At 40.9% G+C, this 22,383-nt stretch overlaps 1 protein-coding gene across 2 annotated transcripts in view; it reads right to left on the bottom strand.

Annotated features, from left to right (window-relative positions):
• Nucleotides 1-22,383, bottom strand: part of LOC124721187 (adiponectin receptor protein) — an 82,434-nt gene that overhangs the window by 43,366 nt on the left and 16,685 nt on the right. The window contains exon 1 of one of the 2 annotated variants that reach the window (XM_047246028.1): nt 623-742. The exons of the other annotated variant lie outside the window; for it this stretch is intronic. Within the exon in view, the coding sequence (XP_047101984.1) occupies nt 623-631 (9 nt within the window). The 5' untranslated portion in view covers nt 632-742. Of the gene's footprint in view, nt 1-622; nt 743-22,383 lie in introns of those variants that run through there. 2 annotated transcript variants of the gene reach the window in all.

Genomic DNA, 22,383 nt, shown 5'->3' with positions numbered 1-22,383 from the left:
AGATTTGCGATGACACCATAAGCAAATGTGGCTTAATTAAGTAGTAGTTTTCAGAGTTCCAAAATGTGCTTTTTCCAGTCTAAATTCTCATCAATATATAGAGAAAAAAAGTTTTGAAATTTTCACCCTATTTATTATTTTCTCACCATGTGTTACACATACTATTTATATAGTACCCACGTATGTACAGAACTGAATATGTTGTACATCACCTGACTTTGAAACTGGCTGGATAATGAAATAATTTATTATGGTGGTTAATGCTAGCAACTCCAAGAAGTTGTCTGTAGATTACACTGTTCTGTATAAGGACCTCGGCACAAAATTTTACTAAAATGCAGGGAGACCTACAGAGGATCAACACTATGCAGTGACAGCCAACTGACCCTAAAAATTCATAAAGGTAATTTATTTCACTAAATACGTGGAAAAACCAATTATTGTTTAATTACACTGTCGGTGAATAACCACTGGAAAACTTAGCAATTAGAAATTGCAGAACATTTATAGATATCAATATTTAAAGTCTAACGACTGTATAAAACTAGGAGAAGTAGGGGCCAGATAGGTTATTGTGCCTTAGCTCCTGCCACTCAAATTCGAATCCTTGAAAGAACTCAACTGTATTCATGTGCTCCGGTTATAGAGTATACTGCAGGTGAGACTGTTCTGATGTGAAGCTATTATCCAACCGCTTTCAAAGTCAGGAAGTGAATGCACCGAGCTACTAATGCCTTGCAATATGCACATGTGAAACTGACGTGACATGATAAGCTCTCTGAATGTTTCTGTTGACGGACACGTGCACGTCATCCTACTGAACTATGACCAGCTTGCCGTACACAGGGAACATCCGGATCTGCGCAACTTTTAACTGTTTGGACGCGCCTGCCAATTATTTCGAGGCGTTGCAAAACGATCGCGATAAAAACGGCAGTAAGAAAAATAATCTCAGCCCACAACTAACTTGCAAGTATCAGTATTTTGTTTTACACTTTAAATATCCCTTTCCGTCATATTAATTCCAATAGCGACCGCGAATTTTTTTTTCTTTTTTTTTTCAAACGCAGATTTCCGAAGTGGTACACCCTATTAGCGGTACTTTAACGGACCAACCTCAGCGATCTAATCCAAAACCTTGAGTACCCAGGCACTGCAAAGAGACTTTCGTGCCGCATTGTGGTGCACATTAATACGAGGGGAAGTCAAAGAGTAAAGGGCCTCTCGAGGAAAGAAATATTTATTCCAATGATGGAAAACTGAAACATACATTTTTTTACTTCTCTGCGCTTCAACGTACTTTGTCCAGCGTTTCATAATTATCTGATTCGGTAGCACGGCACGGCATTAATGACTTCTGCATCGGCTGCAAATCGTCTTCCCCTGAGTTTCCTTCAATGGTCCAAATGTATGGAAATCGCTTGGAACCAGGTCTGGACTGCATGGCGGGTGTTTCCAGCACTTCAATTCTCTGTTTCGGCCATCTTGCTGTATGATAACACTTTCTCGCAGTTTTCCTCGATGTTTGGATCTGATTGCAGGTTTCAGTTTTCTTCGCAACACATCACAATAGTTCTCACTGTTCACAGTTCGCCTCTTGCGGTAAAATTAACGGCTACCACACCTTCCGTGTCCCAGAACAGCGTTAACATAACCTTACCAGCTGATGGTTGACGTTTAGATACTCCTAACTTCTGGTGATTGATTGATGCTTCGGAACAATGCTCGCAGTATTACTTTCCGGTTCGTGGTGATGCACCCACGTTTCGTCAACAACAACGATTTGCTGTAAAAATCCATCTCCCCGCCACGATAACGGGCCAAATGTTTACGACATATCCTCAACGACTTCCAAATTGTCCTGAGTTGCTGACGTCGAGGGCCTGCCCGATCTTTCCTCGTCGCATGGAGAAGTTCTTCCTTGTTTGAAGCGCTCTATCCATTCGTAGATCTTGCTGCGCCATAAGCAGCTGTCACTATAATGCGCTTGTATTCGACGAATAATTTCTGCAAACAAACTGCGAATCACTGCCCTCATTTCCTCCTTAGTGCATAACGACAATAGAGCTGCCATGTTTCACAGTCTGCTTCAATACGACAACTAATGCGGTTACAAGAGAACTGTTACAGGCAACAATACTTCAGCACTGTATACTAGCAGTGTTAACAAGCCATACGGCGAGAAACTGCGAAAGTCCCTTTACTTTTTGACTTCCCCTCGTACATCTATTGACGAATGACGATGCGGTTCCTGGACTATCACGGGCAGCGTCACGTACACTTTACACTCTTTGAGTAGGGCATGCGGTAGTACTTTACGGAGTGGAGCAAGAAAAATAATATTGCTATCAGGAGAGCAAAAATAAACAGTTGTTCCTTCCTCTCTGTCAGCTGATAACAGTGATGTATGCAGATGGAAGTTTCAGCACTGTGGAGGAAGAAGTCTGAAATTTTGCAGAGATGATACTGGGAATTTACCATAAGCTCCCAAAAAAAAAAAAAAAAAAAAAAAAAAAAAAAAAAAAAAAAAGGGAAATTTAAATTCAAATTATTCAGTATTCAGTTCGACACTGCTTTGAACCTGCTTCCCCTTTTGAATTACTTACAAGTCTTAATTTCGTGTATAAAATCACACGTTATTGATTGCAAAAATTTCTGGTACTCTTTCCCTTACACGTAGCCTGTTTGAAACCACATACGAGGTGTGTGTATAAAATAACTGGACTGATACTGTCACAGAGCAACTACGCGTGCGCCAAAGATGAACGACCGATGGATGTATTCTCAGTTGGATGTGACTTATTGCGTTTCGCCGGAAAGAAATGTGCAACAAATTGTTAAGTTTCACATGGGATTTGGAAAAAACTGCTACCGCAAATTGTCTCCTGCTAAAAGATGTGCATTGCGAAGACTGTTTATTAAGTATGCGAGTTTTTGAGTGGTTCAAACGTTTCAAAGCTCAACAGCTCACTGAAATATTCAGACCACTGGTTAAAATCTGCTCTCCACTAATAAAATTTCCTTCTTTCTCTCTACAGAATACAGTACATGGTTAGAAGCCTTTCTTCAATTCCTGAACTCTCTTCTTGGTCGTTATATTCTTCTTCTAGCTCTACAACCCATTTCTTCTCTAATTCTTGTCTTTCGTTTTCTTCATGAATTCTGCCGTATGAGCTCTTGTTGCCCTGTTTATCATTTTCTTTCTTGCATCATTCTCTCTGCCATCGCCTTTTTACAACCTTCAACAAACCATCCTGCCCTTTCCACCGTTTCTTCTCTACCTCAATTTACTTCTGCAGTTCCTTGTAGAACATCTTTCATCATATTCCCCTTCAATGCTTTCCACAGACCAGCTTTGTTTGGCTTCAAACTTCTTCTGCAGTTCTGTTTCATACTTTTCACATACTCCCTTCTCTTTTAATTTGGATACATTGTATCTTCGTGGAGCTTCTCTCTTCGCTCTGGCTCTAAAGATAGCTATACTGTGTTTCACTCTTACCATATAATGATTCGAGTTGCAGGCAGCCTCCTGCAGCTATCAACTTCAACAATGTCAGACGCATGTCTCATTTCAATTACTAAATTGTCAATTTAATTAAAAGTAGTGCCATCTGGTGAGCACCATGTGGCTTTCCTTATGTTCCTTCTTTGTAGTAACATACTCTTCACTATCACTGCGTATTGCCCATCGCAAAGTCTGGAAGTCCCTGTCCATTTTCATTCGTCATCTCATGCAGATTCATTTCCTACTGTTTCTCTAAAGGCTCCTTTTCCCATTTTTGCATTGAATTCGCCTACCACTACAACATTTCAGCAGAGGTCATCAGGGGTGGAGGTGAATATATGACAAGATATGACCAACTGATAGATGAAACTTGGGAAAAGGAAGTGATGCCAAACCAGTGGATCCTGACCATTTTTTACCTGATTGAAAAGGATAAAGCAAACTGTGAAAATTACCATGGTATCCCTTTATTCAGTGCTGCATACAATGCATTAGCCAAAGTCATTTGTGTGAGACTTTCTTCACTTACAGAAGAAGTACTTTGAGACTACCACTGTGTGATTTGATGGAGCAGATGAACAGATAACCAGATCTTCACTGTAAGGCAAATAATGGAAAAGTGTTATGAATGTACTGTGGATAAACATCGGCTTTTTATAGACTTCGAACAGGCCTATAATAGTGTTAAAAGGAAAAAGATGTTATCAGGCCTAATGGAGGTGGAATTCCCATATAAACTAATCACCAGCACAAAATGCCAAGTAAAAGTGGGAAGAAAACTCTAAAGAATTTGAGGTCAGCCAAGGGTTATGACAAGGTGATGTATTATCATACTACTCTTCAACATAGTGTTAAGAGTGACTAGCTTGGGCAAAAGCCGTAATTATGGGAAAACTCAGAAAGCGATTGGAGGACGAGCTACAGAAAGACTTTTGCCAGCTAGGAGTCCATGACAACTGGATCCAAAGTGCACAAGATCACAATCTATGGAGCAGCATTTTGAGTCAGCACATGATCTACAGGATGAATTTGAAAGTTTCAACAAGTTCAAGTAACTGGTCAGCAAGATCAATTTCTGGGTGCAGGTGTACAGTCTGGAGTCGACATAAATGCATAATTCTTTTTTTCCAGGGAAAATTGATAGCCATGATTCAAGGCCCAGTCATGAACTCTCCAGACAGCTCACTGAAGGTGGTGCTCAGTGGTGCACAGTGATGCAGAGGCACGGTACAGGCAAAGACTATCCACACACAGTGACGCAAAGATTTTGGGGCCCACTGCATTTACAATATCATTGATGGCAATAGCAAAGAGCATTATACTCAGAACCAACCCATGAGGAATTCCAGTTTCCTGTACATATTGGTTGCTGAGAGTCTAATCTATCCGAACCCAAAGGAAAAAGAAAAAGGAGACCTAGGTATTTCTGGACAAATGTGGGTAAACTGCCCGTAAACCCCACTTATGCAGTGAAGACAGGATGTGATGTTGCCAGGTGGTATCGTATCCCTTCAGTAGGTCAAATAACACAGCAATCAGATGGTGATGCACAAAAGCATTGCACACTGCAGATTCCAAAAGAACCAGGCGATTTGTGGTGGGCCCAAAAGCCACTTTGGAATCTTTATATATGCCCTCCGGCTTCAAGGGCCCACAAAGGCAGTGGTCGACCATTTGTTCAAATAGCTTTCACAGCCCATTCATTAGAAAGATTTGTCAGTAGTTAGTTAAAATATGTGGGTCCTTTACCAGTTTGAGGACAGGAATAATAATACCTTCCCACCATTGAGATGGAAATACTCCCTCCCGCCAATGCTATTAAAAAGCCCGAGGGTGTGTTTCATGCTGTAGGCACGAAGATGTTCGAGCATTTGGTTGGGGATTTTGTTGGGTCCAGGAGCCGTATCACAAAACACTGCCAAAGTGCTGCAAAGCTCCCATTCACAAAAAGTGACACTGTATCATAGAGAGCCGTGTGCATGGAAAGATAGCGGGCAGTGTTCTATAAGGTGTTTCCAGGTCATGAAATGAGGCTGGGAATGACTGCAAGTGGACACCTCAGTAAAGTGTGTCACAAAATATTTGGCAAGTACCACGGGATCAGTGCAGATGTTACCACTGACAAGGATGCCACGAACCGCCATGGATGGTGTACGGCCACAAATGCAGCAGAGTTTAGTCCATATCTGGGGCAATGGGGTGTGGGATCACATAAATGACATATTGCTCCCAACACTCCTGCATCCTTTTCTTTATTAAAAGCCGTGCTTTTGCCCAGAGTATCTTGAATGCTATCAGATTATCCATAGACGGGTGGCACTTGTGCTTTTGAAGTGCCATGTGGTGTTCCTGATAGCTGCGTCTTTACCTTCAGACCACCACTGCACCAGTGGTCATCACGATGAGTCTGTGGAGTAGGTTATCACTGCTGTTGTAGTATGATTAATAGTATCAATAGTATCCTGTATCAATTTGTTGATATCAGTCACACAACTGGCTGGAAAAGCGGCTGCAGAGGAGAAATCCCACCAATCAGCTTTCCAAAGCAACAAACGTTGAGCATGTTCCAGATGTCTGGGAGCGGAGAGCGAGAGAATAATAGGAAAATGGTCGCTGTCGCAAAGATCACTATGGATGCGCCACTGAATCTGGGGGAAGATACTCAGGCTACAAGCTGTGAGATCAATAGCTGATAATGTTCCGTGGGCCACACGGAAATGGGTTGCAGCTCCAGTGTCGAGTAAGCAGACATCCATTTCTGAAAGGTGTTCTAGTATCTTGGCATCAATGAGACAGTGTCACTACCCCACAGGGTATTACGGGCATTTAAGTCCCCCTATAAGATGAAGGGAAGGTAGATAGAGGTTCCACTGACTAACAGATCGTGTAATTGTAAAGGTCCATTTGGGGGTACATAAACATTACATATTGTCAACTGAATTGATATGTAGACACTAATGGCCATGGCCTCTAGAGCAATGGTAAGGGGCACCTGCTCTCTGGAAGTAACAGTACATATGAGGGTACAGACCCCAATGTACGCTCTCTCGGCATTAACACGATTTGTACAGTACGGTTGGTAGTTTTTCAGAACAGATAGTTATGTTGTCGTAAACAGTGTTTCCTGAAGTGCTATGCCTATTATGGAGTAAGTAGCCATTAAATTGCTGAGTTCGGTCAAATGACAACCGTAGCTGTTACGGTTCCATTGAAGGAGTGTTGGTGTCAGGTCTGAGAAAGCTGAGAATACAAAATATGGATAAGATTACTTTCTTACCAGGTTGTGGTCCACCTGATTCTGTGATCTGTCATCCATGTGCATAGGCTCGACTGCTGTAGGGCTTGGGAGCAGAACACCTGAAGCCTCAGAAAGTAATTTACCTTCCTTCTTGTCCTCCTAAGACTTCAACTTCTGTGAAGATTTCCCCATTTTATCTTCTGGGAGTGATGAGAATTGTACTTTTCTTCAGCCCTCAGCCTGTGGCTGCTGGTCCTTGTCTTAAGAGGGGGAACCTTGACAGGTGTGCTCATCCCTGATGCCATAGAATGGCTAGGCATCTCTGGCCACACCGATAGTGGGGGAACCACTGGTGCTATAGGTGTGTGTGTGTGTGTGTGTGTGTGTGTGTGTGTGTGTGTGTGTGTGTGTGTGTGTGATGAAGTGCTTCAAACCTTTTCCATGTATCTTGATAAGATAGGCAGAATTCTCCCTCTTAAACAATGAACATTACGGTAACAAAGATGGTGCGGTTCTGGACAGTTGACAAATGGAGGGGGTTGGTCACAAGGGCTGCCCTCTTGGGACACCCGTCCACATGCACCACAGACAGCCTCATTGGAACAGCAGGAGGACATGTGTCCAAACCTTTGGAACTTAAAACATCTCACCAGAGGAGGAAGGTAAGGCCTGACATCACACTTATAAACTATGACCTTAACCTTCCCAGGCAAAATGTTGCCATCAAAGGCTAGGATAAAAGCTCCAGTGTCCACTATTATCCTTGGGTACCTTCTGGACGCAGCAAGCAAAATCGACTCCACACTGCACCAGGTAGTACAAACTCATCAGTTTGTAACTTTAGGTCCTGATGGAACATAACACCTTGAATTCTACCGAGCTCATTAGGAGGAGACATGGTGAATGGTATACTTCAGAACTTAACACAAGCCGGAAGTGTTCACGATTGGTTAAGCATGTGATGTTCTGATCAGCAAAGGTCCATTTCTCAGTTTCTCTGATCTTCAGTATATTCAATGAAAAACATTGGCTTCATTGAAGCAAGAGCCACTGTCAGTGCAGGAACACACCCAGAACAAAGCAAACTGGCTACTTCCATTTCTCCTTGCCGGGCTCTCATCCTGAGGCATGGTCAATGACATAAATGCCTTACAATTATAAACTCCTGCATTAAAATCACTATTCCTGAGTGATGAGACAGCTGTGTTGGCATGGCCACCATTAAGTTTGATCCCTTTCATTGCAGATCATCTGCCCCGATGCTACACAATCCTAAGTAAAATTTGAAAAGTCTAGGTCAAAACCCAAAAAAAGGGACCAGAATGTAAAAAGTCAAAAAATGTGAGGGGGGAAAGTGTTAAGAAGTGAAAAGAGGAAAACCTTAAGAAATCTAAAGAACAGTCACAAGACTAAGATAAACTTGAACCAATAAAGACTCCTACTAGTTGCCTCTTATGACAGGCAAGGAAGGACCGCAAGTCTATTCTAGCCCCCCCACACTGCAGGGAGGATTTGTTATGTAAATATCTATTAATGGCAGATCTTTGACATTCACTTTTGATGCTTGTGACAAGCATATCTTAGGACTGAAATACTGGACTTAAAGGTAGTCAAGTTTGTGGGCAACCTTTTTAGAAGTTGTTGAATTAATATCTAAGCTGCTTTGCTCTGATCTGCAATTGAAGCAACTTACTCACTTTGAACTAAATTTTTGACAACGCATTATAACATTCTGAATGTAGGTCAGTACCTTTATTATCTAGATACAATAAATCATTTTCAACAGAAACAATTATTTCTTGCTAACAATTTTGCACTGCTTTGTAAACCATTCTAGTTATCAACACAAGTGACATTCATTACCATCATAGACATGTACAATTTTGATATTTGTGTGCTGACAAATTATTCATTTTAGTTACTTCAAAAAAATGTGTTTCAGAAATGTTAAATATACATATCTGACACCATCTTGCAACATCTCATTTAGTGTCCTTGCCATAACGCATTTTTCTTTGTCTACCACAGTATGTAAATGTGATTTTAATTCTTCATAGAGCTCTAATATTTTGTTTACTATGTTATACCTACTTAGCCACCTGGCTGCGTTTAGAGCTAAAATCTGAAATGTTTTCATATTATTATTATTTCTTTCTTGTCTCAGACGTTATGTCTGATTAAAAATGGAAGGTGACGCGGACCTTGATCAAGCGTGACTTCCTTTTAACTGTATGGTATATGTTACATTGCATTTAGGAGCTTTCGGATAATTGAACATGTATCAACAATTACAGATTTCTGTATTTGTATATATACATTTGGATGTAGCTGTATTGCATTGATGTACTGGTGGATATTGTGTGGTGTGACTCCTGTAGTTGATAGTATAATTGGTATAATGTCAACTTTATCCTGATGCCACATGTCTGACTTCCTCAGCCAGTTGGATGTATTTTTCAATTTTTTCTCCTGTTTTCTTTTGTATATTTGTTGTATTGGGTATGGATATTTCGATTAGTTGTGTTAATTTCTTCTTTTTATTGGTGAGTATGATGTCAGGTTTGTTATGTGGTGGTGTTTTATCTGTTATAATGGTTCTGTTCTAGTATAATTTGTATTCATGGTTCTCCAGTACATTTTGTGGTGCATACTTGTATGTGGGAACATGTTGTTTTATAAGTTTATGTTGTAAGGCAAGCTGTTGATATATTATTTTTGCTACATTGTCATGTCTTCTGGGGTATTCTGTATTTGCTAGTATTGTACATCCGCTTGTGATGTGATCTACTGTTCCTATTTGTTGTTTGCAAAGTCTGCATTTATCTGTTGTGGTATTGGGATCTTTAATAATATGCTTGCTGTAATATCTGGTGTTTATTGTTTGATCCTGTATTGCAATCATGAATCCTTCCGTCTCACTGTATATATTGCCTTTTCTTAGCCACGTGTTGGATGCATCTTGATCGATGTGTGGCTGTGTTAGATGATACGGGTGCTTGCCATGTAGTGTTTTCTTTTTCCAATTTACTTTCTTCGTATCTGTTGATGTTACGTGATCTAAAGGGTTGTACAAGTGGTTATGAAATTGCAGTGGCATAGCCGATGTATTTATATGAGTGATTGCTTTGTGTATTTTGCTAGTTTCTGCTAGTTCTATACAGAATTTTCTTAAATTGTCTACCTGTCCATAATGTAGGTTTTTTATGTCGATAAATCCCCTTCCTCCTTCCTTTCTGCTTAATGTGAATCCTTCAGTTGCTGAATGTATGTGATGTATTCTATATTTGTGGCATTGTGATCGTGTAAGTGTATTGAGTGCTTCTAGGTCTGTGTTACTCCATTTCACTACTCCAAATGAGTAGGTCAGTATTGGTATAGCATAAGTATTTATAGCTTTTGTCTTGTTTCTTGCTGTCAATTCTGTTTTCAGTATTTTTGTTAATCTTCGTCTATATTTTTCTTTTAGTTCTTCTTCAATATTTGTATTATCTATTCCTATTTTTTGTCTGTATCCTAGATATTTATAGGCATCTGTTTTTTCCATCGCTTCTATGCAGTCGCTGTGGTTATCCAATGTGTAATCTTCTTGTTTAGTGTGTTTTCCCTTGACTATGCTCTTTTTCTTACATTTGTCTGTTCCAAAAGCCATATTTATATCATTGCTGAATACTTCTGTTATCTTTAGTAATTGGTTGAGTTGTTGATTTGTTGCTGCCAGTAGTTTTAGATCATCCATGTATAGCAAATGTGTGATTTTGTGTGGGTATGTTCCAGTAATATTGTATCCATAATTTGTATTATTTAGCATGTTGGATAGTGGGTTCAGAGCAAGGCAGAACCAGAAAGGACTTAATGAGTCTCCTTGGTATATTCCACGCTTAATCTGTATTGGCTGTGGTGTGATATTTGAATTTGTTTGGATATTAAGTGTGGTTTTCCAATTTTTCATTACTATGTTTAGGAACTGTATCAATTTAGGATCTACTTTGTATATTTCCAATATTTGTAGTAACCATGAGTGGGGTGCACTATCAAAAGCTTTTTGGTAATCAATGTATGCATAGTGTAGCGACCTTTGTTTAGTTTTAGCTTGATATGTCACTTCTGCATCTATTATCAGTTGCTCTTTACATCCTCGTGCTCCTTTGCAACAGCCTTTTTGTTCTTCATTTATAATTTTGTTCTGTGTTGTATGTGTTGTTAATTTCTGTGGAATGACTGAAGTTAATATTTTGTATATTGTTGGTAGGCACGTTATGGGGCGATATTTAGCTGGGTTTGCTGTGTCTGCTTGATCTTTAGGTTTCAGATAAGTCTTTCCATATGTAAGTGTATCAGGGAATGTGTATGGGTCTGCAATGTAACTGTTAAATAATTTAGTTGGATGTGAATGTGTTGAGGTGAATTTCTTTAGCCGGAAATTTGCTATTTTATCTTTTCCAGGGGCTTTCCAATTGTGAGTAGAATTAATTGCTTGGGTGACTTCATGTTGCAAAATTATCACTTCAGGCATTTGTGGTATCATCTTGTATGTATCTGTTTCTGCTTGTATCCACCGTGCATGCCTGTTATGTTTGGTGGATTGTCTATTTTAATGTGTGTGTTATCTATTGTCTGGTAAAATTTCTTTTGGTTTGTGTTGAATGTTTGGTTTTGTTTCCTTCTATTTTCACTTTTTTTGTATCTTCTAAGTCGTTTGGCCAATGCTTGTAATTTCTGCTTCTTTTCATCTAATTGCTCTATCACTTCTTGTTGTGAGATTTTACCTAACCTTTTTCGTTTTTTTTCTGACATTTCATTTCTTATAAATTGTGTTAGCTGTCCGATGTCTTTTCTCAGTTTTTCTATTCTGATCTGTAGCCTGTGTTGCCATGCTGGTTTTGTGGGTTTCTTCTGTGTGTTGGTCGGTTCTGATCTCTGCCTAGTGTGTATATTTAGTGTAGTGAGTGCTCCTATATAAACCAGTAGTTGTAACCCTTCCATAGTTGTATTTTCATTTATTTTGTTGTGTATGATTCTGTTGATTGCTGTTGTTGTTGTTGTTGTTGTTGTTTCGACTTGTGGTTATTTGGTGGTCTATGCAAGAATGGTCTAATGTCTGTCTGTGTGTCTTTATATTCTATATATGTCAGCTGAAATTTTTCTTCTATATCTAACGTTTGTCACTTCGTGTTCTATTTGCGCTTGTTCTGGTGGCTGTCTTAAGATATCGTTTTCCTCTGATTGTTTAATTGATGTGTGTTGTTCTTTGTTCGTTCACTCTGGGATGTTTGAGTCCATTACTGTATTCTCTTCTTCTTCTTCTTCTTCTTGCACATTATTTTGTTCCAGTATTTGTTGGACTTGTTGTTTCATGTTTTCTAATTCTGACTGGGGTATCCTGTTATTTTTGATTATTACACGAATCTGATCAGCTAGTCGTTGTTCTGTTAAAAATTTTAATTCTGGGTATCTGGTAATAAATGTTGTGTATACTTGTGATCTGTATCCAGTTGTGTTGGTTCCTAAGTTTGTTGCTTGGAAATCACAGAACATGAGGTGTCTGTTAACTTCATCTGACCATCTCATCCTCTGTCTCTGTTTTTCTTCTAGAGTGGTTGCAGGAAGCATATCCTGCAAAACACCTCTATTTGGATTTAAATCATTTTCCGTGTGGCTAGCACTGTCATTACCATTGTGGACAGGCATACGGTTCAAGCATCGTCCCCAACCATGACAGCGCTTGTCCGAGACTTCATTAGTTCTGTCCTGAACCAACTAATCACACTAAAAGGGGGGTTAGCCCTATTAGTAGTTTGTTCTTTTCATTGCCTTTTATGACTGGCAGAACGTACCGGAGGCCTATTCTTTTCCTGGGCCTCCACGGGGTTTATTATTATTATTATTATTATTATTATTATTATTATTATTATTATTATTATTATTGAGAAATGTAAATAAAATTTGGTGTTCTAGTTTCTGTAATGGGCTGGAATGAAACCAATTGTAAATTTCCCTGAACCCGAAATCTAGGTTTTACAGGAAGCACTTCAGCTGCCTGTGATGCAGCATTGTAAGCTAAAAGACAAATGCACCAAGTTAGTTGGATTTTATTATTGTCTTTTCTGCATACAGCAGAAACTGAATTCCATATCCCACATAAATTGCTACCACTGTTCGTTCCCATCACCAGCATTTTATTTACATCTGTTGACAACTTTTGCGATTACAACTTAAGTGCTTCATACAAAATCACAGCCATTGATTTCTCGACCTCTAGTAACCCAAAAAAGTCTACATTTATTGTCTCTTTTCCCATGCTGGACTATCTCTCACAAATACATAGATAATCTGTGTCCTCCACAGTGGTGCTCTCATCTGTAATTAATGAGTGGGGCTCATTACCAATGTCATGCAATAAAACATGAAGCAAATATGGTGCAATAACGTTTGATGAGAGCACAGCATTTGGGTTTGAATTCTTGGTGTTTTCTTTAGTCACTTGATTAAGACTCCTAGACGATAAACTGTTTTTATCGATGAGTGCACTGGTATATGAACAGCTACTAGTAACACTTTTTCTTCCCAGCTTCATTAATGACTTATACAAAATTATTTAATTTCTGCTGTTCCTTTTGAGGGTACTGGGCTTTCATTTTTGAGACTTAAGATTTCCTGGTTGCATGCTTCTGCAGATCCGTCTTGAGGGAGCATGGATGTTTCCTACAAACTCTGCGATAGGCTTCTTTGAAGCTGTTGGCATCTTTTGAACTATCTGTGAGCCAGCCAAATGATACAATACTATATATTATAGATGAAATTGATACTTAGTAGTAAAGTTGTTTACTTTAACTATAATTATGTAAGGAAGAACCGCAATTGAAGAATTGATGAAATATGCAATCTTCTGCTTCCCATCCTTGGCAATATTTTCTGAGGACCATTGTTGCATGAATTTGAAAGTGCACTAATCATAACCCTCAGTCCACAATTTCTTTGCTTCTCTTTATCAGCACATACAATTTTTAATTAGTATGTCAGTCCAGTAACAACAGGTGACGACAGTGAGATCTGGAGTTAACTTTTGCTGTGCCAAGAAATAATACAAGACCAGTGCAAGTAAGAAGGGAGTACTGTTATTTTGGTAGCAGAGTGTCAGTTTTTTTCAGTCATGAAATAAGGCAACATCACCCATGACGACGACATATGTTCAATCAGTACTGTTAACAATGATGTCCCAAGAGGGAATGTTTTACATTTGCCTTATTTATATTCAAGTAAAAGAAAATAATCATCAGCCACCAAGTAATTCTTTTACTAACCAAATATAATCACAAGTCACCAGAAAGTTGCAGTGATTACTATTCTAAAAAGAATATAGCCAAAACCACACAAAAATCGCCAACCCTAGCATTATATATGAAACAATCAGCCTGCCGGCTCCAAATAGGTAATACATGCAACACTAGATCGCACCATCACATAGATTTGTGACTTTCAAATCTGTCGACTCAGCGCAAGAAATTTATATGTGGGACACACGTCCCGCCTGCCATGAAAGGATTTATTTAGTACTGATTGGGTTGGTGTATAAGTTCATAGTGTTTTCCTGTAAGTTTAATAAACACAACGGATTCAATTAACAGAGACTTTGGTCATCATCAATAATATATTCTCCTCCACTATTTACAGCAGTTTCGCAATGCTGGGTGTATGGTGACTTGTGGGGTATGTATAGGGCAGTTTGTTGACATTAGACATTTAAGTGAGTTATGAGTCTCCTGTGCTGAGTATGAAGTAGGCTTATTTGTTGAGCCATAACACTCAAAATAGTGGGCTCATGGCTCACTTTTATCCGATGTTAAGCAATTGTCCTTCAATGCCTTATTTCCAGTACTTGTGAACTTGATGATACTCTATGACAAATTACTCCAAAATAAAAGATATAACAGGCTTTGGCAGTTTGAAAATGTCATTCGTGAATTATATCACCACCTTTCTCTCATACAGAAATAAAAAGAAATTCTCTTTAGATAAAGGTAATATAAACCATACACCAAAGTATTCCCCCTCCTTTTTTACCATACTTTAAACATTCTATGAAATATTAAGAACACCCTTACTGCGGGAGAGTCATGTGTAATATGTATGTGACAAGCAATTATCTTAATAGTCAAAAGAATAAATGAAAGCTCACAATTTATTCCTTGAAAATGGCAAACCCTCCAACCCCCCTCCCCCCCAAAAACGTGACAGTGAGTGGCTAGTGGACAAAAACCACCGGCTATTTACTAAATAAAATCTGAACACTCCAAACAAGCAAATTTTGATGGCTGTCTTAGAACAAAAGACCTATGAGAAACTAGTGAAGATGATATTGTTATTATAGCAAGGTTTCCTGCTTACCATTCAACAATTAGTAAATATTGTTACTAATAAACTTTCAAATACAGGTATTTTGTTTGTACAAATGGACCTCCTTGCCAGCAGCAGCCAAATTAAAAATCTGAAGTTTCCTTCCCCACCAATATTGTGAATCACCAGTGTGAGAGATGGCAGTTTTCCCCACTTTCTCATCCACTAAAAGAACACAACCTCCCTATTTTGTGTGTGCTTCAAAATTGCTGCTGAACCTTTCATTGCATGATTTTCAGAGTACAGTCTTTGCCCTTTGGAGTCCTCTTTTGGGTACTGCAGAAGCAGTGGCATGAGGTTAGGCCTGAGGCATACAAGAAATCAAAGTATAGCAATGCCTTTCATGATGAAATTGTTTAATAGCTGTCACCAAGTGAGGTTGCACTTTGAAGGAGCTTCCACTGGTGACTTTTTTTTAGGTTACAGTTTATCTGTTATTTAGTTCTAAACAAATTGGTCATAATGTTATCATTGGATTTGAGAGCTTTCTTGTACAGCTTTCCATAAAACAAAAAATGTTGGCAGCAAACTGTAGTTTGACGAATTTTTTAAATAATGCTTTGTCACACAAGATCTTCCAAAAATTTGGGCTATTGCTTTGTAACACCCTAACCCTCGACCCCCCCCCCCCCAAAAAAAAAAAAAAAATCATTATCTGTTACCGAAAATGGAAGGAAAGGCATTACAAAATTCTAGAAATGCTGTCCTATCAAAAAAGGACAGTTGAATACAACGAGTTGTGCCAATAATTCCCCACCGTAATTAACATATGATACTGCATTTTTCTGCCACAATCGATGTCCTGTGTGATGCATAGTAATAGTAAGGTTTTTTAATCTATGTGTGGAAAGAGGTCTACTGTAGCCTAACCATTAGCTTCATCAACTTTAGTTAATTATTCTGTCTCTCCAGGCTTATTTCTACATTCTACTAGACCACACCGCAACACCGCACCGCAACGCAAAACGCAACACCGCAACGCAACACCGCAACGCAACACCGCAACGCAACACCGCAACGCAACACCGCAACGCAACACCGCAACGCAACACCGCAACGCAACACCGCAAAACGCAACACAAAACGCAACACCGCAAAACGCAACACAAAACGCAACACCGCAATGCAAAACGCAATCTACAGCTCTTTGACAGTGATCAGCAGATGAGAAACTTTCCTGGAATACTTTCTCAACTGCTCCAGAGTACTCTCAATGGTATTCAGCTCTCAATTATATATGCTGCATGTAACTGTAAGTGTCTTCAGAACATCAAATTTTGTAGAACCCCTTAAAAATCTGTATACATTTTGAAAAATAGTTATGTTAATGTTCTGAAATATTATTGCACACACATTCAAAACAAGTTAAGTGTGATATTTATTCTACAAACTCCCATACTGAGCCTTCTAAAGTGGCCACAGTGATTATCTACTCCAGACCTACATAATAATATTTATACACTTTCCAGTCACAATGTGACCACCTGTCAAGAGCTTGCATACCACCTTTCGCAGTGCAGATGAGCAGGAAGAGAGCGATTATGGTTGTGGCAGATACTGACAGGGATGTAGAGCCATGCCAACTCCAGTGCTGAGGACAGCTGCTCTAAGTTTCTGAATTGGAGGTCAATGGCATAAACAGCCCAACTGATGTGGTCCCACGGTTTCTTGACTGGATTTAAACCTGGATAGTTTTAGTGATCAAGCGAGTACAATCAACTCATCCTAGTACTCTTTGAACCATCATGTACACTGTGAGCTGTGTGAAATGTTGTATTATCCTGCTAGCAGATGCCATCGTGCTGAGAAAAACAAACTGAACAAACTGTACGTAGAGGTAGAATGAACTTCAAGGATAGATGGATACTTATTGATACATTGTACCTTTCAGGATGACGATATCAAAGACTGAATGGCACAAAAACATTCCTCAGTCCATAATGCTTCCACCCATTGCTTTACAGTGTTTGCTATCAGACGTTTCATGCTGTACACAACAATGTCCATCTGTTCAATAGAGCATAAAATGCGAATCATCTGAAAAGGCACCTGCTGCCACACAGTGGATGTCCAGCTGCAGTACTGGAATGCAAATTCCAGCCATTATCGCAGAAGAACAGCAGTCAGCATGAGTACATGAGCCAGCTGAGTGCTGCAGAAGCCCATGCACATCAACGTTTGCTGAACAGTCATTGAGAAGACACTGTTAGTAGCCCTTGTTTGATCTGGGCAGTCAGTTTCACAACAGCTGCAGGTCCATTCACCCATACACCTTTCTGCACTCGTCGTTACCCCTGTTATCTATGGCTCATGGTGCACCACAGATGCCTCGACGCCGGTTTTGGATAGCGCCATTTTGCCATGCACGGCATTTTTTAACCACGGCAACATGCAAACAGTTTACAAACTTAGCCTTTTTGGAAATGCTCCCACAATCGGTTCGAAAGCGAATGATAATGCTCTTTCGGACGTCAGATAAATGCTCTGTTTCCACATTATGTCTACGATTGCACTCTTTTTTTTGCACTGCGCATGCACGCACGCACGCTCTCTCTCTCTCTCTCTCTCTCTCTCTCTCTCTCTCTCTCTCTCTCTCTACGCACTTCACTGGTACCGCCACCTGCTGTCCGAGTGATTATTGCACACTGACATCTAACACAAGCAGTAGTCACATTGTGATTGTACTGTATATTTACCATAATCAGTTAGAAAATTTACTATTTTTCTCAAATTCAGTTTTGTGGATGTAAGACAGTTAGCAACCTTAAGAAACTTCTAAAATGTCCCTGCAAGTGAGCCAGTGTATTAGGGAAAGAAACTTTCAAGCTTGCTACATAAACAGCATTTGACACTAACAGGCATGACATGACACCTCACCAGCTTCATCAGTTTACTCTGCTGTGTGTTGCAGAGTGGCTGCCTTTTTATATTATTGTGGTCAGCCAGCCACATCCATCCGCTATATTGTTTTAGCTCCCTCATGATGAACTTTCAGTATTTTCAAATAGGATGTCTTGATGAAGCTCAAACTGTATAGCAAGTCAGTTTCAGCTCTAACAAGTGCCTCAGAGAGAGAGAGAGAGAGAGAGAGAGAGAGAGAGAGAGAGAGAGAGAGAGAGAGAGAGGGGGGGGGGGGGGGAGGGGGTGGAACAAAAAACACCTGCCCTGTGACATGTTGGTATGGGCACACGACAGCAAGGTCTTTAGCACCCATGCCCCCACCCAAAAACGGATTGAGACAAGTATCAGTAAAATACACAAAACAGGGAGATAAAACAGCACGCAAAACACAGGAAACAAAAGTTGGACAACTGTGAGTGTACCCGCACAGAACCACGGAACAAAGTATTGCGTCAGTAATAAAAGTGGTATAAGGAGCTAAAACAATATAGCAGATGGATGTGGCTGGCTGACCACAATAATATAAAATGGAGAAGCCAGCCACTCTGCAACACACTAAAACCTCTAGCCTAAAAGTTTAGGCCAGAGTCCAGGCACATCACAAAACTTTAAAATCTTACACTCGTCTGATCATCAGCTAAATTAGAGGGCCAATCCCCACCAATATTTACTTCTGCCTTTGCATCATGATATAAAGTGCACTCTGTTAAAATATGGCGAATAGAGATGTGCATGCCACAAGCATCACAAAACATAGCCTCTCGCCATAGTAAAAACCTATCTATGTATTAGAGGGCAGTGCCCAATTCTAAGACGTGTGAGGGTCACTTCATCCCGCCTGAGCAACTGGCAGAAGGAACGCCACGGCCTGGTTGTTGACTTCACCAACTACAGCTTATTGGCTGTCACCACCACCCATTCCTCATCCCACAGCTGCATGCACTTCCTGTGTAGTGCAGAAATGGCAGCCTGCAAGGGAATAGGGCACTGTGCCACATCCTGTCCTCTGCAAGCCTTCTCAGCAGTCCGATCAGCCTGTTCATTTCCCCATATCCCTACATGACCTGGCACCAAGCAGAATGACACCTGCTTACCCTGCTGTTGGAGCAAGTACAGTTGGTCATATCTCAGCTAGACCAACTCCTCAGCTGGGTACAAGTTCTGTAACTCTTGTAAGGCACAAAGGGAATCTGAACAAACGACAAACCGTTTCCCCGAATACGGCTCATCGGCTCCAGTGCCTTCAGGATAGTGCGGAGCTCTGCTGAGAAAACAGTATACTTGTCAGGAAGGCGAATCCTGGTGACATGGTCTGGGAACATGTCAGAGCAGCCAAGGGAAATCCCTTGCTTGGAGCCATCAGTGCACACTATTGAATTCATCTAGTCTAAAACAAGTCTAGCCCTTTGGAGAAGCCAAGTTCGAAATCTGCTCCCACCGCAATGTAAAACATGAAGACCGGCCACACCCATCTCTAGAAGTAATCCTGTGCACGAATCCCAAAGGGCTTCGTTGCCTGTTACGAGAAAGCTTTTCCAGTGGGGCTGAGCAACAGTATGGTAGGTAGGTGTGTATGGTGTGGACAGTGTTTTATACGCCTGTCGCCTGATGTTAAAAGACGGTTCACCAGCTTCTGCACAGAGGCTGGGTATGTGGCTTGTTCTGAATGCCCTAGTGGCCAATCGAATCCCTTCATGCTGCACCAAGACCAACATCTTTAAATAAGAGGGTCTCGCAGATCCACATACCGTGCACCCATAATTGAGCCAAGATCGTACAAATGACCTGTAAACTGGAACAGACAAGTCCTGTCTGCTCCCCATGTACTGTAACTAAGACATTTTAAAATACTTAAAGCCTTAAGTGATTTTTTTTCCATCTCCAAGATGTGGTAACCACATAAGCTTAGAGTCAAATATGAGACCCAGAAGCCTCACTGTGTCTTTCCAAGTAAGGACAGTGTCCCTCATCCTTAACTCAGGAAAGTTTACAATGGAACGAGAACAGTTAAAAAGAACAAACAGACTTCTCGGTGGAAAATTTAAAACCACTCTTCTGCACTCATTCATTCATGCAAACGTCGCAGAGAGAGTTGCAACTGACATGTTGTCATTGCAAGGCTTGAAGAAGAGCAAAACAGAGAGAAATATCCACAAACAAACAACACAGGACAGGACTTTTCACTACAGACGTAATTCTATTAATAGCTATGGCAAAGACAGTTAAAACGCTACTTTGAGGGACACCACCGACTTGGTATCTAAAATATAGTGGCGAAAGGAAAGACTGAATAAAAATGGGAAAAAAAACTGCAAAAACCAAATTCGTGAAGCTGCTCCAGCATAAAATGCCGCCACGTAGTATCGTAGGCCTTCTCGATGTCAAAAAATATACCTAGAAGTTGATGCTGGCATAGGACAGCCTGTCGTGTAGCCGCCTCTGGGACGGCAAGGTTATCAAAGATGGAGCGATATCTCCTGAGCCCACATTGAAAGCTATGGAGTTGTCTGGATATTAAGATCCAGACAAGGTGGTAGCTGACCATCCACTTCAAGGTCTTCCACATGCTGCTAGTGAGGGCAACACTATGGGAACTACTTGGGCATGTACGGCCTTTCCCAGGTGTTAAAAGAGAAATTCACACCACGAGTCAGGAAAGTGACCTGATGCCCAAATGGGATCAAAAAGTGCGAGGAGGATATCTTTGTTTCGCTTTATGAGGCACCACAGCACACTAATGGATCCTGTCATGACCAGGGGCTGCATCACGAGCCACAGACACTGAAGAATCCAGCTTCCACACGGAAAATGGGCAGTTCTAACCTTTATCAGAGGTGGACCGGACGTCCAACAACCCCATCTCGGCAACTACTCTATGGTGCTGGAAACCTGGATCCTGACTGGCTGTTGCAGTAACTGTAGCAAAATACACCGCCATAGTATGGGCAATGATTGGTTGGTTCGTTGGTTTAAAAGTGGTGGGGGGTGGTGGGGGCGGAGGGAACAAACTACAAGGTCATTGGTCCCTTGTTCTGATGGAAACAATGCCACAAGGGTGAGAATGAGACTTACAACACAAAACAGAATGAAAGGAAAAACCACAACAACGACTGAAGGGCAACAAACACTTAAATAGACAAAACGGGACAAGAAAACCACGAAGATGCAAGAAACAGGTAAAGCGGTTAAAACAAGAAAGCAGGTTACCATGGCTGGCTGACCATGAGGATAAAAAGGAAAAGCCAGCCATTCTGCAACATATTAAAACCTCCACCCTGAAAGCACTAGGGTGGAGAACACACAGAGACAAATGGCATGTGCTACAACTTAGAGCAAACGATAAAACTCACTTTCACGAATAAAACGTGAAACTAAAGATGCTGTTGAGGCACTCTCACCCAACACTGAAGGTAGGGTGCTGGAAAAGTTAAAAGTCCATCGCAGAGCGACTAAATGTGAGCAGTCCAGCAATAGATGGACGACCATCATTTGTGAGCCACAGTGACATCAAGGTGGGACCTCACGACGGAGGAGGTAACCATGTGTCAGCCACGTATGGCCAATGCCGAGCCGACAGAGAACCACAGACTCCCCGCGAGAGGCACGCAGGGAGGTGAACCACACAGTCATAGTTTCCTTAATGGCACGCAGCTTCTTGTGCGTACTGAGGTTATGCCATTCTGTCACCCAAAGCCGAAAAACATTGCAGCCTAATACTGAACACAGGTCAGTGTCAGAGAAGCTGATTTCCATAAGCGGTTACTGCGTAGCCTGTTTGGCCAGCCTGTCGGCAAGTTTGTTGCCTGGGATTCCAACGTGACCTGGGGTCCAGACAAACACTACTGAATGACTGGACTGTTCCAGAGCATAGATTGACTCCTGGATGGTCGCCCTCCTGGGCAGGAGGGGACACACTCAAGAGCACGAGATATGGCTGCCAGCTCTGCAGGGAAAACACTGCAGCCATCTGTCAAGGAGTGCTGTTCTGTATGTCCTCCATGAACATAGGCAAAGCCAATGTGACCAGCAGCCACCAATGTAAACCACTTCATGGAACTGGTATACGTCAAGAATCCAGAGGAAGTGACAGCAGAGGGTTGCAGCGTTAACAGAGTCCTTAGGGCCATGTTAAAGGTCCAGGCGAAGCCGCGGTTTAGGTGTACACCATGGAGGTGTTCGTGAATGAACTTCATGTATAGGTGGTAAAGACAAGGACTCTAGTTCAGAGAGAAGAGATCAGACACAAACTGCAATTGTTGGTTGGTTGGATTAAAAGAGAGGGAAAGGGAGCAAAGTACGAGGTCATCAGTCCCTTGTTCTAAATAAAACAATGCCACAAGTGTGA

The sequence above is a fragment of the Schistocerca piceifrons genome, chromosome X, assembly GCF_021461385.2.
Source record: "Schistocerca piceifrons isolate TAMUIC-IGC-003096 chromosome X, iqSchPice1.1, whole genome shotgun sequence".
Taxonomy (NCBI): Eukaryota; Metazoa; Arthropoda; class Insecta; order Orthoptera; family Acrididae; genus Schistocerca; species Schistocerca piceifrons.
Note: the sequence above shows the minus strand (reverse complement) of the source record. Positions and strands in the feature narration are given on the sequence as shown.